Source organism: Papilio xuthus, unplaced genomic scaffold, assembly GCF_000836235.2.
Source record: "Papilio xuthus unplaced genomic scaffold, Pxut_1.1 DF826945.1, whole genome shotgun sequence".
NCBI classification, from domain to species: Eukaryota; Metazoa; Arthropoda; class Insecta; order Lepidoptera; family Papilionidae; genus Papilio; species Papilio xuthus.
Window position 1 is genome coordinate 5,992,088 of NW_013531704.1, and position 19,297 is coordinate 6,011,384.

A 19,297-nucleotide genomic window follows, 5' to 3' on the forward strand; every position below is an offset into this window, starting at 1 on the left:
TTAAAACAATCGCCACGTATGGTCATTTGTAGACATAATAGATCCGACATTATACGACAATGTAGCAGTTGTGGACATTAAATATGAAGGTTGTCTTTTCAAGATGTTAATTGTTTAAAATTACTGGTTTTCGACTTGTTATTATCGTATATTCTAGAACTCTACAAGTACAGAACAGACAAAGGGGTTATTTTAAATGTTTTCTGCAGTCTTCATATTTTGCTTTATTAATAACTAGTTGTCGCCCGCGACTCTGTACACGTGGAATTAAAAAAAACTTAATAAGTAGTTATGTTTTATGTAGATATAAAATTTCATCAAGATCCGTTGAACTGTTCCGAAGATACCTTTAAACATCCATCCATCCATCTTATTTATAATATTAGTAAGATGGTGAACGATATGTTGTATAAGTTTAGGGTAATACCTTCATTATTGTTAAGTTAACGCCTTTAGAAATTTTGAAAAAGGCACCAGCTTTTTACACTATTGACGATTGTTCGGTGATTTGGATTTGTTAAAGCGGTGAATGAGAATAGGCTCGTGAAAAGGATGTATTCAGAAAAATGTGAATACCAAAGTCGGAAAGGGCGATCCGTGCGATTGTGCGTACAACAGATGAAGGATGTACTTACTATAAAAGCTGGTTATCAAGTGCCTAGCTTGGGGTGGGGCCGACTGAAGCCGTCTGCTCTTTTAGCCCTTTATAAATATAATTTAAATATATATAAACTTTATTTTTTTTAAGCAAATTCTAAGAATATCAAATATGTTCACGCCTATCGGATCGTAAGTAATTTAGTTATCGAATTATCATCGCATCACTTTGTAATTAATTATAGTCATATAATTTCGAAATTGCCTTCGTTTAACAGAGAAAATGCCAATCAAGCTTCAAAAATATTGAACAACGTAACGTCAGCCGTCGGCCATTTCTCCGTCGATCGGTATGTGCTCTATCGTCAATTAGCGAGATTAATCTGCAAGGTCTTTTGATCGCTTCGTATTGTTTTATTCTCAGTGGGCGTTCTATCAACATTTGGACGTGACGACGCACAGTTTGATAGCTCTTTTATTTACGAAATTCATTATACTGGTAGAGAGGCTCAGATAAGATGTATTAACGTTAATGTTAGAAGTTGTAGCATATTTTTATTATTCGTAGAAAAGGGAACTTACGTATCTCCCTTGGATTTTCATAGAAATTAACAATTTTACATTATTTTTTTGTAGGACTGAAAGGTGAAAATGGTTTTCTCAATTAAGAAAAATCTTAGCTTTTGTTGTTTCATGAAAAACTAATGTAATAGATATAATTTATGCCTAATTTATCCCCTCTTTTTTCTCCCTTTCTACTATATTCATGAATTTGAACTGTGGAAGATAAGGCCGTCTGCAATTCATAAAGAATCTAATGCCGAAATGTGTGAAAATCGATTCTTTTCTAATTTTGGAGCAGGATCAATAAACTTCCCACGCACTGACGATATTATAAAGCCGCATTAATGGCATTTAAAAATAAACCTTAGTAGATGTATATACAGTTCTAAATGAAAATTACTCTTTTTATGTGAGTCACGAATTTTTATTATAAAATAATATCACATTAGTATAATTATATATAGAAAAAAGGTCTTTAATTTTCAAATCTTAAATGCACTAAAAGTTGGTACTGGTGATTTATAATTTTGTTGAATGAAGTTTTCTTTTCATCAAAAATATCTAGAAGTTATAGATATAAGCAAATATTTTATTGTGTGTTTGTAACCAAAAATTATTTCTGTATGAGTTGTTAGGTTATTATGATTTCGAAGTGTTTTCCATTGTTTGTGGCATTAGCGTTTAATTAAGTACCTCGTAGTTTTAACCCCGACCACTTTAGGGGATGAATTTTAAAGTTACTACGCAGTGGTGGTGTGGTAACATTATTGTGAATTTAACTTTTGTTTTTGTTTAATTACATTTATAACGTATTCCGTACATTTTTATTAATTTTAGAAATATAGTGGCTGAATTTTGCCAGGATTTAAATTTATTATGTTCGTACTTGCTAATTCAACAGGCGGATTATGGAACTGGAGTCTTATGATAAAATTAAATATGTATTCCATGTGTTAGCAATAGAAATAATCCAATATATACGTATAGGTTATGTCTCGTAAAAAATAAGTAGAAGCCATTTTAATGATTTTTACATTTACATAGAGGTGAAATTTTCATATAAAAGCAGCAATTATAAATAGCGATCCGTACACACGGTAACTAATGTATTGATGCGTTAAGCGTCGAGTGAGGTGTATTCATGAAAGGCCGGGGTGCTAGGGGTGCCGCGTCTGACACAATTCCGGGCGCCGGCGCGGCGGCTCGGCGCTTCGCGGTGGCGGCAGGGCGCGCGCCCGGCAGACGGCACGCGGTCGTATTGGCAGCCGCTCTCGCCCGACTGACCTCCCGCTCACCTCGCTCACGAAACCTGGACGTCAATTTGAATTTCGAATAAAACCATCGACTACGGAAAATTCGTATTTCGAATACCATCGTCCATTGTTAACCGACGGACAATGAGACGCGCGTAATCCCACTTCCCGTACTCGTTTACTGACTATTGTATTCTGATAAGTACCGAAAGTTCGTATCGGACTTGTGCGCCGAGTCTGACAATATTACTTTGTGTTGGAGTGAGGTTATAGTCTGTGTTTATAAATAACCAAAAAAAAACACGTAAAAGTAAGTGAACGTACTGTTGACCTTTTTGAATATCGGAAGTTTCACAAGCCGGCGGTCGGCGGTTTCGTAAAAAGTCGCAACAAAGCCGTCAAACTGTATTCCTTCGACAGTTTCAAAGTCTACGACTACGATGACGATAGGACGTGCAATGGCCACGAAGACAGGTTCGACACCAATAAGAAAAGTAAGTATACTATGTGTTGTATATGATGTAGTTAAAATATATAATTTTTTTAACAAAATTTGAGTCTTATTTGATTATATTTTTAAATTACAAATAATTATTTTGTCATTATTTTTATGCTTTTGTATTTTGTTTCCAAGAAATGGCAATAGCATATTTAAATGGTTTTAGCCTTCGAAGTTACTTAGTATTATAGATATACTTCACTAAGGTAGCCACCTTGATGGTTTATGGAGTCATTCAATAGAAAGCAACGTTGCTGAGTAATTGGATCTATCTGCTTATCTCTTTGTGTCACTTGTTGTTTAATGCACATTGTATACGTAAAGATATTTTTCTTTTTTCCCTTTTACAAAAATTAATATTATACAATACAATTTGTTGGTAATATTTAAATTACAGGTCATAAGAGTACGATTTATAAAAAAATCAGTCAAAAAATTCTTCTAGAGCTTTCTCGATAAGCAATTTTAATGTATTTTTAAATGACCCGAGGCTGGTTGCCAATATTGATTGCTTTCAGAACTTCCGATAAATTCTTGTATATTAAAATTGCTAAAATTTTAATCGAATTAAGATATAAGTGTTAAGGTTCATTAGGGCTTGCCAAGACTATTGACCAGTTTGGTCATGTATCAAGTTCACCAAATCGCCATCTCATATATATTTTTTTTTTAATGTCGAGAAATAAACAGAATTAGAACTATGACGTTCTCATGGCTGTAGGTAGGTAATTTGCATACTATTGGAATACATGTCTCCAAATAATTAGTATAAATGGTAACCCTATCGTAGTGCGTTAATTCGCCGAAGTCGCTTCATGGAATTTAAATGTTAAATCTACTCAATATTTCCGATTGAAAAATATTACGTTCATAATACTTTGTAAGCAGTGACTATGGTTTCATTGTCTAAATATATGTTCAAAAACATGTTTTTATACTTGTTTCCCAAAGAGAATTAGAAGGGTTTATATGGTTCAATAAGAAATAGGAATACCCAAACTAATATAAACTTTTTTTTATATCATAAGGGGGCAAACGAGCGAGCGGCCACCTGAAATCGCTGAAATAGCGAAGCGACCGCTGCCCATAGACATCCGCAATTGCATATGCGTTGCCTACCTTTAATCGACGGAGGAAAGGATGCACAGAGAGAAAATATTTTCCCATTCCATGCATCCTCTCATCCGGAAAGTCCACTTCCATTTCCGTTTGCTAAAAGTACCTTAAAAACCTTTACTTGAAATGTTGCCATGTTACTCGCATGTTACTATAAAAAAAATTATAGTTTTAGTTCTGTAAAAAAAAATAGTATAATAAGTATAAAAAATATACAATCAAGATGATAAATGCATTATCCGAATTAGCAGCGTTGGTTTTAGATTTGATGTTACTTAAGAAACAGCCAATGAACAGCTTCTTTGGTGATGTAATTGTGATTTCCCCAGTGCAATCAAACATCTTCCCACTCAGATAAAAGTTGCTGTGCTAACGAGTTCTTCGAACACCTATTTGCCTCTATCGTGTATTATTTTAGCAAGTAATAATTCAACTAGATATAACAAAGTGATCCTATAACGGTTCCGTTTTTTCCTATGAGGTACGGAACCCCAAAAAGTAGTAGATGTGTCTAAGTTTTTCTTTCGGAGGATCTCTACAATCTCTATGCATTCCTCAAAACCATCTAAAGAGACGTTTCTGCTATACCCAAATATACACTATGGATAGCCCTTAGTGTCCATTTAACGACTTATTTGTGGCAGTTTGACTGAATATGTTTCATATTAAAACAATGTACTTATTTATTTAATCATTGTTTAATATCCTTTTTAAAACTCAATGTATGGAGCTACTACGTGCTGTGTAAAATTAAACGTATCATTGTTCATCGAGGGCGTCAAATACCTATCGGCATTAATTTGTGAGTAGATCTTGAACAAAGATAATTCTGACACTATACAGCATACATCAATATTCTATCAGTGTAGTCATTGTTCGTAGGGTGCATGAACGTAGAGCACGGCCTTGTCCGCTTGTATGGGGAAGTGTGACGTTAAAGCACTAACAGTGTGTTTCTGAAGTCATCCTCGTTTAAAATATTGTTATCTCTGTTTTCTCAAAGAGGAAAGACAGGGATAACAGTAAGAAGTAAATTATTACACTGAGATTTTGGTGTAAGAAACGCACGGTTACTTTTGTTTTGTGTGTGCTTTAATAGTGGGTTTCCACTGCCGTAACACATGAATGAGAAGACATTATTATCTAAGTTATAAACAAAATGAGATGGATGATTTTTTTTTAATAATCTGTTAAATTAAAAGAAATTTGATATCATATCTATTGTGAGGTTTAGTTTGCGCGTTATTGAATAAAAAGTTAAACGATGCTGTTCAATTAATTCACATAAATTATTAAATTGTTTTTATAACATTCTCATTAATTTGTTTTTGTATTGGCAACATTTAAATTAGTATAATTTTTTTTTCTATGCTGGCAACAATTATTCATTGGACATAAGTGTTTGCTACCATAATGCACGCTATTTTTCTTATATTTATTATTTTCAAGTAACTATTCAATAAATAGTTAAAAAATAACCACATTTGTTTAATTAAACAGATGCAATAAAAATAACCAATTTATTTATATATTGATAACGTATTTAAATCCGGTTACCATATTATGTTAATTGGCCTAAACAGTTGTTTACTTATTTCTTGGGAATAATTCTTGCTTCCTTAGTATTGTATTAATATGTTTTGCCCGTTTAATATGAATATATCACGTGCCGACTGAATGGCAATAGTAACAATAGGATCCTGCGGTCAGTTGGTAATAAATTATAATGGAGAGTAACATATGAAATCAACTATATGTAGCTAATAAAATTTAAATCGCAAATAAATATTTGAAATGCTAACCTTAACAAAGTATTTATGTAGAGCGCGTTGAAATATTGAGGTTATTCGTTTAATTTTTATGTGTAAAATAACACTGACGCAGAGACCTAACGTGATCTAATGATTTTTTCAAAACTAACTGTCGCCCGCGATTTCATCCGCGCGAAATTAAAAAAAAACTTAATAGGTAGCCTATGTGTTCTTCCAGACTACGCTCTATGCCAAATTTCAGCGAGATCCTTTGAGCCGTTCCGGAGATACCTTCAAACAAACATCCAACCATCTAAACATTCGCATTTATAATATTAGTAAGCAAATGTTTACTTATGTTTATTATGCGCTTCAAATAAAAATATGCGGGTCAATGCGGGTTTATTTCGATGCTTGTCTCTCTCCTGGTTAATTCTACAAATTTGTGTTGCTAGCTGTATTTGTCAAAACGGTGTTCAAAATCTTTATAGTACGATTATTCAGGTTTAGACATACGTAAAAAGTGTTTCGTAAATTTCAACTTAGAATCTAAAGGTATGATATAAAAGTTATTTTATTAGTCTTCAATTTAAAATTGTTTATGGTTATCATTGTCTTTATCGAACTAATTAATTTAAAATTTCCGTTCCTTAATTGATTCGCGAGGGTATCATCTTAACTAGTTACTATAGACTAGTTTCGTATTGTTTATTTTAATCTTATTTTTTAATTCATCACTCTCACTATAAAGTATGGCCTGACTCACTTCTGGTCTTTAAAAATTCTCAGTAAAATTAAAAAAAGTGTATTTTATACTATCATCATCATCAGCCTATATTAGTCCACTGCTGGACATAGGCCTCTCCAATGGCACGCCACTCAGCACGATCCTTATACTATAGTATCATAAAAATTAATACTTAATAATTGTAAATTCCTAATAAAGAAAGCATTAATTAAACATTGTATAGTTTCTTTAGAATATATTATTCGGCTGCGAGGCTTTGAGCCTTTACAAAGAATCGCTAGTTTGAAGGAGATTCCTTTCTTTGATATTGCAATATATGTATGTTGTAAAATAAAGTGTACATACAACTCCTGCTTTTCTGAGAAGCAGTGCTTTATTAAAATTTCCTTTAGGAGCGCTTTGTTATAGTAAAGACAATTCATTTTTGAGACTTTTCTCAATGACTTTCTCAGACTTATAATATATTACAATGGATATTTAATTACCACGTATACATATATCTTTGTACAGGAAACCAGATCTAAAGACCTTATAAATCTAATGAGACGTACGGAATTAAAGGTTATCTGTGTTGCCTGAAGTTATTTCTTATTTTAATATCTTTAAAAAGATTATACATAAGCATAATCCAACGTTTGTTAGGAGATAAAATTAACAGTTTATTTAAACTACTTTCTTTAATTTGCAGAGAAATATGACATTATTTAAAATGAAAGTGCGAAATGTTGCGTACATAAAATGGGGTAAAATGTAGAGTATTGAATGCATGTGTTGTTGTAATAAATGTAACATGAGACAGTTACAATCGTATAAAACATACAAACGATATAGATGAACAATAAAACGTGAATGTTTACAGTGTAAGTTTTCCTTTAGTTATCGTCATGGGAAATACAATCCTTTCTCTCGAAGACTATGTCTATAGAATATATTGCAATGCTATTCGCTAAATAACATCGCCTGGATAAAGTAACCAGTCGAGTGGTTGCAGTAAACGGTCGAGCGCTGTCATCAAAGATAAGGTGTGTTGGTGACTTGGTGAGCGGGCCGCGGGCGTTGCCTTCGCGTCGGTAGTCCGCACTTCGTAGCGCGCGCAGTTCGCTCCGGCGCTTCGTAACAGAAGGACGGCGCACGCGCATCGCAGCAGAGATCTAGGCCACACACAAGTGTCAGTTCACGTTTTCGCTTATTATGGAAAAAGTGTGTTTATTGACCATTCGATAAATTGTAACGGATTATCGGGGTGCCGGCACATTCGCCGTGTTAAATCCAAAAGGCCGATACATCAAATATCGAGGGTTTATCTATGTAGGCTGGCGTGATAAGTGTTGTGTGTTACCGTATTGTTTTGGCTGCTCAGTCCCGTCCGCGTCGGTTTCGAGCCGTCTGCGAGCGTTTCCCCGTACAGTGTTGATTTAATTTTGTGAATGAGTCAGCTAACAGGCGTTGGTATCGTTAGCTTTGTCAACGTGCTGCCCACAATATCTGAAGGTAATAAAATATTACATGTACTATGAAGTTGTGCCTCGCATTCACACGACGATGAACGTGACAAAATGACACTGTTATGATATGACGCAGCTTATAACATTTAGTTAATTAATCATTATCAAATACGAATTGGAATTGCTAAGACGATTTGTTTCTAAAAACTATTCGTATCCTGTTAAACGTGATAATACTTCTCGATACTTTTATGTGTCACAAACCAGTTTATTAAAATTAAACATAAATTATAATTTTAAATTCTAACTGTGAATGTATTGTAATACATTTTGCGATGTACATTTTTGTACTAATGAAATACAATCAAAGCGAGCTTCGAGTATACAATTATTTTTTTTTGTTAAATCTTTGATGTGCGCTTAACTGCACTTCAAGTTTCATACACTCGACGTATATTTCTCTTGCATGACTGCGATTCATGTTCCAACTAGCATTATGCTTACCTTAATGCCTCGTTTACATTAGTCCAGTACAGTAAGACAGTAGCACTGGTCTAACATAGACTGTACGTCCTCACTGGCATAATGTAAACAGGACATAAATGTAACGGTATTGTTATATTTTATATACGCTATTGATGTTAATTAAACACTAGTTAGTTTTATAATCTACCGCGTCACAATACACTATTTTAAACGTCATTACAAGAATCTTGTAATACTTGAGTAAAAACATTAATGTAAATGAAATTTCACGACGACTTTGTGTTGAATTCCACAGAGGTCGACTTTAATTCAGTTTTAAAAACCGTTTTTATTTTACGTTAACAAAAAAGATTCGTCTTCCGTCTGCGCTTCCTGAATGTATTAAAATTAACATCGTTTGGTTTGTGAGCGGTAGCGGATTGTTGTTTAAATATTAATGAAGTTGTAATAAAATCTCGTTTTTGATAACGCTAGTAGATATAAGAACTTAAAGTGTATGCCGGAAAGGTTAGTTTTTATAGTATTTTTTGTTAACCTATTCAACGGACAGTTCACGACTGGTAACGGTCGTTAGTTTGGAAACTTCTCAAGTAAATAAGTAAATGACAAAGAAATATTGCCTTTAACTATTTTAGACTTTAATTCTTTCGAGTTTAATAAGCATTAAAATTTAGGTCATTTTTTATATCTACAACTCTACATGTAAATATTTACAGGTCAATTATTTTGTTTTTGTTGTTAACATGAAATTTAAACGTATTTAAAATTCTATATTAATGTTTCATAAATCGTTTTCCAGTTAAAGATTTCTATCAAGTAAACTACTGCGCTAACGACTTTGTTCTAAGAAGCTAATTACTATGCCATCAAACTGCCGCTGTAACCGACATTCGAATTTCGAACGCGCAATGCACACACGTCTGTCAAGGGCGCCATTTTGAAAGGTTCACGTAAAGCGCGAGGAAGCCATCTTGTAATTTCGTCTAGCGAGATGTGACCTTAGGGCGGCGTTTGATGATTCAGAGCGTGAAAATCTAAACGACCTTGGTCGGGATCCGCCACCGCTGCGCCGGCGCAGGTGCCTCTGCCGGGTCAACGACCGCCCCGGATACGAATCATTGGCTCTTTCCAATCAGGGCAAAAATTGTGCTTTTTAACAAAATAGTATGGATAATTGTGCCGTTACATACACTAAATATTTGAATAACGAAGGTCTTTTGCTCCAATGTTTGGCAGTTAGCCCACAGAAAACTCAAAAGTACGTTGATAATCATTAGAACTACCTAATTTTAACTGAAAATAGTTTGCGAGAGTTGTGTAATATGTATAAGAATATTGAATATTATTTAGGATTAGTTTAAATTATATTATAACAACTCACTAACATCAAACATGATTGTTTGATCGACATGAATTGACTCGTATCTGTTTCTATAAATTTATTAAATAATAAGTTTATTATTAATCTGTGGACATAATATTTGATGTGTATTATTCATTAATTATTGGCCACTTTATCGATCCTAATAAAACTTAAGGCGATCTTAACAAGAAATCTATAATCTTCATTGAAAATCAGTTTCATTTTACTAGTAAAATAATGCTTACTTTTTAGTTTACAGTGTTTTGACATTTCTTACTTTAACTGTGGGTTAATTTAGGTCAATTATCACAATATTAAACCACTCGTTCTATCAAATTCGTGCTATTAAATATGCTCATAATTTAAGTTTGTTAACTACCCAATACATTAGTACCAAAATGAGGTTAAATAAACATGACTTTATAAATCTTTTCAGAACTATAACTTTTGATGATTGGTTATATAAAATACTCTGGTATCGGAAGATGAATTTTTTTTTATGTAGAAAATATTAAACGAGCTAGTAGGGAGAGGCGTTAGTTATGAATATAAAACTGCATTCCACGAGAAGCCATGCAGTTATTATTGCTCTCGCATATATTTTTTAACAGAAAGGATGTGTTGAGAAAGAATGGCGCAGTCATAATTAAATCGTGTACAGTTAGGCTTCATTATGAAAGTTGTGTATGGAGGTTATAAAACGAAGATACAGACCTCATTACGCGGGGAATGTCTGGGTCTTTTTTTTTTGTTCCAACCACGACCAGCGTGCAACTTGCTCACCATTCAATTAACTTGTGACTGCTTGTTGTCTAGAAATTCTGTTAAACTACATTTAAAGATTTTTTGTACAGACATTTTTGTAGCACTTTATAATGCTTATGGACTTTTTATTAAGATTTGCAAGCTTGAAAACGATGTGCTAATCTGGCTGTTTCTAAGATAACTAACTTCGGATATTCTAATACCAGGAAAGATGTGTTTGTACAGAAGTTCATGTACCTAATAACGTTAAAAATACTAGTCACGTTATGTACTATGAGTCTTTCTGTGGCTTTATTTATGATAATTATATTCAAGAAGAGCAATTTAAATGTTTCATATCACATTTCCTTTCCAACATCAGAACGTGATTGCAAACTTGTCGATTAAAAGTGGTCATTATAGAGAACCTTGAGATTACAAGATAGTCTTGAGTCGTTTCCACTTTATGACACACGTTGACTGTTTAAATTGTAGGAAGTTCATTGAAATTATTATGAATAATTTTCAAGAGGGTAAAAACTTGTATTGAATAATATCAGAAAGGTCATATTTAATATAGTATATTAATACTTGCTTAATCATCCTTAAAAGGCTTTTTCTGGTGTTTAAGTTGGAAAATTATGTATATTTAACAGTATTTTATCGTGTCCTCAATACGAATTTGGGTCATCCTATATTGAAATACATGTGATTAGGTTTATGTAAAAAATAGTTATTAAATCAAATAAAATTTACACAAAAATATGTTAAAACGCGTAGAAGTGGCGTCTTATTCATTATCATTTATAACTGCAAATGACTCATTTTGTTTATAAACAAATAGCTAATGATGTCATTGCACACGCTAGGAGCTTCTTTAATAAAATATTTCCCAATGGAATGATAATTTAAAATGATATAAGAAAATAGTATCGATTTAACTACGACTATGCATTAATGAAAGTAATTATTCAACACAGAATAACGCATTTAGCTAGTAATTATATCAAACTAGGTGACGCCCACGATTCCGTCTGCGCGAAATTAAAAAAAAAAAATAAGTCGCCTATGTGTGCCTTTCAGGTTATGTTCTACATCTATGCCAAAATTAATCGAAGTTGAGCCGTTACAAAAATATCTTATAACAAACATCCATCCATTCATCCATACATCCAAACAATCGCATTTATAACATTAATAAAATTGTACCTTGAAAGTTTTATATGTGTCGTTGATAAAAAGTAAATCATATTTTAATAGAATTGTACTTGACCTGAATATTAATGTATAATAGAGTGATCATTAATATACAGTCGTGACGAACGTGCCAAAATGTCTAACAGCCACTCTAAATTGTTCAATAATCACGATACATATGACCAAGGTACTCGATTTTGACTTTATCTTTAATCTTGTCATAAATTAATCAATAATGCCACTGGCTTATAGTTTTACGACACAAACTGGATTCGGATTTTTAGTACACCTAAATGATTGCAAAGCGACTAAACTGATGTTGTAAATAATTTATCCGGGACAAATACTTGTATTTGTTTGTCTATGATTTGGTCCAATAGCTACGTATGTTATATTTACTTATTCTAATGAAAGTACGTTGAATTTATATCGTAACTATGCAATGTCTTAGAACGACGTGGACGCACAAGTATATACTAAAAGCTAATAATAACTTAAGAGTAAGCAAAATGCATCTAGGAAGAGGGAACAGGTCGTGGTTCGTGGTCTTTGGTTTAAATATTGACAGTGAAATTTTAAAGAGTATCTTACAAAAACCTGTTTTAATATTTATTAGTAGTTAAACGTTAAGTGCATTGTAAAGGCCATAAAGGATATTCGCAAACTGAAATACAACGACCCAAAAACAAACGAACCGGTTCCCTTGGAATTCAATCGCAGCTGTGCAAGCAGGTAGCTCGATCCAAGAACGAATGAACTAAAGATGTATTAGAGTTGTGGAATAAGATTGCCTCTTTCTATGCATCTTTAGTAATTGTAATATAAAAAGAGATATATACTGTTACGACCTAAAGGAAGATGTATTCAATCTAATTAATATGACTTACATAAAACGTATTTGAAGGGCTTCGCAGTATATTAAAGATAAGAAAATTACAAAATTGTATCGCAGGAAATGTAAATTAAAACGTGTATGCGTATATAATACCGAAATACATAGCCTTTTATTTCATGTTTATGAATTTAAAATCCAGAGTGACCATGCCATCGAACTGATGATATTTCAGACCCCGTGTTTTAAAAGGGATAAGGCAAACTAAGTTAAGAAAGGTCGAAATAAAGCTCGCAAACGGGTGAACAGCGGCCTCGAACCTGTGACCCTGCACACAAAGCGAACAATTGTAATGTTAATACGGATTTGAGTTGTGCCGTGCAAGCCGCATTGTGGTACCGTTTGTTATTACATCTAGTCAACTACGTCACACAAATTCTCAGTCTGCAATAAGGTCACAATGACTATTTAAATAATTAAGAAACGATGCAGTTTTTAACTAGACGATAATTATTTGACATGTTTTATTTGAATAGCGCATTTTATAGCATGAAATATTTATTACTACTCTATAAAATTAATGTGCACTCCGTTGAACGTGTTATATGATTTAACGATGGATAGTTAACCAGTCTGCGGCAAAATTTAAGACCTTGAGATGATAATCCGACTTCATTCCAGCGGGGACAAATTCAAAAATGTATGGAACTGACGCGTGACAATCACGTGACTTGTTGAAAGATATTGTCTATGGGTATGGCCATCTTGTAAGTCTACTCATATTATTATTTTCTTTTTCTATAGAATAACGTCAAAGATCAAAATGTTGAAACAAATGTAGGATATCTAAACAATTAAAAATATTATGAAGAAGTAGAAACAGGAAATCATAAAAGAACAAACGTTATTTAATTAAAGAAATGCAGTCAATAAATTTGAACTATAACAGTTAACAAAGGCAATGGATGTGTCGAGGCGAGACATTTGAGAGCTAACGAAAGGCAAGAAAGCGAGACCGCTCACATATTTAGCGCCTTGCAAGATCTTTATCGTCCATTAAACTGACGATAGTTTCTTTTGATTAATACGAGGACTGTTCTGGTGATTTTTACTAAGAAGTGATAAAATTATTCAACCTTTGACACCTTTATAACTCACTGTTAATTAATTTGATTATCTTTTGATGTAGTTTCTTTGATGGTCCTTTGTTTCAGTTAGAGAAATTTGCTTATTGATTTGTTGTCGTCTTTATAATGCTTTATTGATTGTAATTAATGTCATGGCGCATAAAGTTGTTAATAATTTATCATTTAAAAAAAAGGATTTCAAATTTCAAGGTATATTGTGATATTGTTCTTATTATTTTACGCGTGTATTTTAAATTCCTATGTAAATTATCTTTGTTTAAAAACGACTAATTAAGACCTTGGTTTGATAATTATATCACATGATTATTTGAAATGGGGATTTTATCAAGACTTCCTATTCTTAACAACATTTGAGAAAATATTTTTAATGTAAATCTTTTGGAAGAAATAATTCCGTGTAGAATAGAATTTGCTGTAAAACGTAGTACATTTATATCAATGTTTGAAAGTAGCCAATTGCTAGACGTGGGTTTAAATTTTTAAGTCTGTTGCAAGCAACAAATTCAATAAACACATACATAGGAGCAGCGCTGGTTCTTTAAACTTTAAAAAATGTACCGAGTAAATAAACCGATAAAGTAACTTTCACTGCGTTTCAAATTGAATCCATTAAAAATTATATCTAATTTACAATTCATCAATTTGAATAATAATAATAAATCAGAAAAGGGTATTAATATTCTTACGGTACCATTATGTAATTTGTTTCAAATTACGAAACTTCGCACTTACATAAACTTAAAGGGATTCTGATCGATGACCTACCAAACGAAGTGATTCATAACCACGAGCTTCTCAAAGTCTGGGCGCCTCTGACTCACCAATTCCAACTGCTCGTTAAGTGCTGACGCAACCAACTCTCCTTAATGTATCACTTGAAACTGTTGAGGAAAAATGTCTTTGCCAATTTAGGATTATTATATTTTAACCTAAAAGTCATCATCTTGACCTTTTCTCTATGGTTCGGCACTGAATCTAGTACTCTTTCATCTCTATCAGCCATAATTCTGAATTACTTCCCTTTTGCCCATAATATCCTCTTTCACACAATCCACCCATACTTTCTTTGGTCTTTACCTCTGTACTCACTCTATATATAAACCAAAAAATAACTAATAATGTTTATTTTTTAATATATTTCCGGAATACTGACGTTACTTAACATAAAAAGTTTAAAGTGCATTTAGGGTCAATTAATGTTCATTAAGGTCTTAAGGGTATCGCTTTTAAACATTGATGAGTTATTTTTAAAAATTTCTTTTGCTAATGCTATTATGAAGATACGAATGAGTTTATTAACTTAAATTATTTCCTGATGTGAAATGTATGGCGCTATAATAAGTTTGTATACAAATTCTTGGCACGTATTCAACTACTTCTTATATTGCGATCTACATCGATGTTCAGATCGTGTTTTGACATCGTTTTATAACATAACACTTATAGGTTTATTTATAGCTTATTTAGTAAATACTTTGTAAACATATTCTCGCTAATAATTTTCAATTTAACTACTGTAATTATTATATCATAGGAATATGTTATTTTGGTAATGTTAAATGGAACATTCGTAACTAGTAATTTTGTGGTAACCAAATTTAATGACTGACCTCGTTTGATTTTCAACTTCCTCGTGTTGTTCGATTTGTTTTGCTGTTTAATTCACATTAATTAGTACTTTCATCATTATCATCAGTTCACTACGTTACCTACTCTAAGTTAATGGTGACTAGACCATAGCCAACCACGTTGGCTCAGTGCGGGTCGGTTGACTTCACACATATCTTTTTTTAGCAGATATGTGCAGGTTGCATCACGATATTTTTCTTCACCGTAAGAACTTTGGATAAATATACATATGTTAATCGAAAAATAAATAAGCGTAGCGTGCTTCGAACTCAGGACCTGCAGATAACAAATCAAGAACTTTAACTACTAGATAATAGTATCTGGTTACTCTTAGTTGCAATAACTTGATTACGAAAACCGTCCTTCCTACACTTTAACCTTTCTAATGTAGTACATTGTGCTTCGTTAGTTATATGTGTATGTCGGTTATGTAATTCTTGTTCACTATGTATATTTATCGTGAGACTATTTTATTACTCACGATATATAATGTATGCAATATACATATATTTTACATAAATAAATAATGTTTTCATTACATTGTCATTGGTTTTCTTAAACGCTAAGTATAAGAATTGAGGTAAATTAATAACGGTTAATTTTATTACAACTTTCACTAATGTCGACTTACCGTGGGTTACTAAGACTAAAATCACCGTTTAAAAAGATCTGTTTTGTCAAGGATAATGATAGGGATGGCGATATGTTTTATACAGAGATTTTAGTATCAGAAACTCACTGTTATTAATACAAATAAACCAATGATATTCGTTGTTTTATTGATAACTTTTGGTTTAAGGTTAATATTGACTAATAGCTATATTAAGCTAATACGGTGGTAGATATGAGATTTTTGATGTATCTATTTAGTTTTACTTCGTGAAATATTTTCAACACTATAGAAACTTTAAAACACTACATTTTGCACAACGTGTAACATTGGTCTCATCTCGTCGATTGGTTCAGTGATTTTACCTTTGGACAGATTAAATTGATGTTAATGATAATGTCAAAGTAAATTACCGATAAAAAAAAGTTGTTTATTAAAAGTATAAACACAGACAAAATGTAAATGCACCAGTTAATAGCCGAGCAACTCTTGTGGGTGTAATGGCACGCGGCTGCTGCGCCCGCGCACCGCGCCGCAAGGTCGACGAACGACTTTCGCACGCTCGCGGCTCGCCCCGAGGCAACTAACCCTTCGAAACCCGGTTTCATTTACACTACATCTATAGTTACAAATATAAGTCATATATCAAAGGAATAGAGTTTAAAATGCCTTAATTAAGGTTTTGTAGGTTTAGAAGTGTTGGATATCCAAGTTACATTTACATTGCTTATTAGTTTAAATATGTAGTTTGTTCTAAGGAATAATTAAATTTTTGTTACTGATTTTCATACGATATTGTACTTTACGTACGTTTAAAACAAAGAAATTAGTAAGATAGTAGATAATAAAGGTTTTAAAGTTAGAATTTTAGGAAATTGTAATTTAATTTATATTTATGACATTAAAAAATCAAACTCATACATTGAACTATCATTACTGTTCTGTAGTGTTCATGTATATTTTGTATTCGTCGTTGTAGTTTCGCTGTAACTAGAACAAAGTACTTACGATTTATTTTTGGGACGACCGGTGATAACATTGCGTCGGGTTTTGATTGATAACACGCCTTGTTTGATTTTCGGCACAAACATAACGAACATGATTTTTGTATGTAAATATGACATGTATAAAATTGGACATTGCTTAAATTATTTAGTATTTTTTCCTGATGCCGGAGATTGACGTGTTTAAGTACTTTTGACTGTTTTACTGGAATGAAGTTTTGTTGAAAAATAGTTTTTTAACATCAGCCTAGATATGATTTGATGTGAGGTTATTTGAAGCGCTATTATTGTGGTTGTAAGTGCAATAAAAACACTTATATTTATTCGCATCATAAGTAAACAATTCACTGTTTTAATATAAAATAGTAAATAAAAATAAGTTATCTGACTTTAGTTTAATATAAAATGGTTTAAATGAATTTGCCTTTAATATTACAATTTTCGTAGTAAAAAGAACAATAATAGAATAAGGGGGCATGACATCAGATATAACGAGAGTAGGCGTTGAACTTGTAGCGCCCACGTTTTTCTCAGCTCCAGTGAATGTTTGTGCTGTCTTACTGTTTTGTGCAATCGAATGATGTAACATTGTTTTGCATCATACGTTTCTACGAATCTCTACAGTTCAATAAATAATATTTTTTTTATTATAAGGTCTACTGCGGGTCATATTGTTACAAGAGACATTGGTAAATTTTGTTGTGGACTAAAGATTTTAGATCGTTTATCATCATCAGCTCACTATACGTACTCACTGAGGGGCTCGAAGCCTACTCTACGTTAGGGGTAACTGGTCCATAAACAAGAACGCTGAACCAGTGTTGGTTTATTGACTTCAAACATATCTTGATTTTATTCGCAGATATGTGCAGGTTGCACCGCGATGTTTTCCTTCACAGTATGAACGATAAATGTACATATATGTAAATCGGAAATTGAAAAACACATTAGTACATGACATGGTTTCGAACCCAGAACCTGTAGATTACAAGTGCTTTGATTCCTGACCCAACAATGCTCTTTGATCGTTGTCTAACCGTAATTATTTTCTACATTTAATGCATATGTTGTTATGGTTACTAAAACAAATGTATATGCTTCTATAGGAAACATATTGCAGCGATGACTCTCGTGTGTTTTCCTCATTCCCGCAAACGCGAGGGCATTTCAACATATTACTGAAATAGCATTTATAATCTGCCTGCCATGTAGATGTGTCGCTTCCCCGGCCGACAGGGGACGCGTGGGAGGTAGAAATGAGCCAAACGGTATGCGGAACCGTCATATCTGAGGCCCATCAACTACCCAATTTATTGTTACGGCTCGTACTGATTGAACCCTTTATTCGTTTTACAGAAGCTCTGTGGGGAGTAGTATTTTCGTTATTGCTTTGTGGCTCTTTGTGGCTAAGCTTTTACTGTTTGTAGGGTCTGCGGAGACACTCCATTGACGTCTTATTGCCTCAAGAATTCTCTTGTAAAGCCCAAAGACGTAAAGTTTGAAGTTGTTTAGTTTTGAAATTGCCTTTTGCTTGTAGCGTAAACATTGTTTGGATCCCACAGGTACTACAGAATATTTGGATCCATGAAAGAAAGTTTTATTAGAGGTAACAAAGGATTAGAGAATTGATTGGAATGTCAGGTACATTTTAGTTTATTTTGGCTTTGAGATATTGTTTATTATGATGTAAGATTTAGATAGAATTTGAAATATTATTTGAAAGAAGATGCCATGTTATTTCAATTAAACTTTGATAAAATCATACTAATATTATAAATGTGTATGTTTAGATGGATGGATGTTTGTTTGGAGGTATCTCCGGAACGGCTAAACAGATCTCGATGAAATTTGGCACAGATGTAGAACATACTCTGGAATAATACAGGCTACTATTTTTTTTTTAATTTAACACGGGCGGAGTCGCTGGCTGCGGTTTTTGATATTTCTCTACGGTCTGCTACATTTTCGCGTGAGGTTCAAAGTATCGTTTCCTGCCGGCCTCGGTGCCGAGGATGTTGCGGTAAATTATGAGTACTTAGCTCGTTGGATGTTTATATATCGTAAATTTATGCAACCGACGTACACAGATACGTTCGTCGGCTTTTTATATCACGTATAATGGATAATGATCTTGAATACACACTAAATGTTACCCTCGGGTGCTAAAACATATTTTCGTGTGAATGGCATACTCCGAAAAAATGTTTTACGATGGAATAATGTATACGTCTTAGTAGGATGTTATTTTTCATGTTTTAGACACTCTCTTCAGCTGATAAATAATTGAATTTACTTTAAATTTCATTGGCTA

General features: G+C 33.0%; 1 protein-coding gene across 2 annotated transcripts in view; it reads left to right on the forward strand.

The window, feature by feature from the left end:
• The window catches only part of Eip63E (cyclin dependent kinase Eip63E), a 68,473-nt gene that overhangs the window by 4,810 nt on the left and 44,366 nt on the right, over positions 1–19,297 (forward strand). Inside the window, exon 1 of one of the 2 annotated variants that reach the window (XM_013316863.1) lies at positions 7,616–8,019. The exons of the other annotated variant lie outside the window; for it this stretch is intronic. Within the exon in view, the coding sequence (XP_013172317.1) occupies positions 7,956–8,019 (64 nt within the window). The 5' untranslated portion in view covers positions 7,616–7,955. Of the gene's footprint in view, positions 1–7,615; positions 8,020–19,297 lie in introns of those variants that run through there. 2 annotated transcript variants of the gene reach the window in all.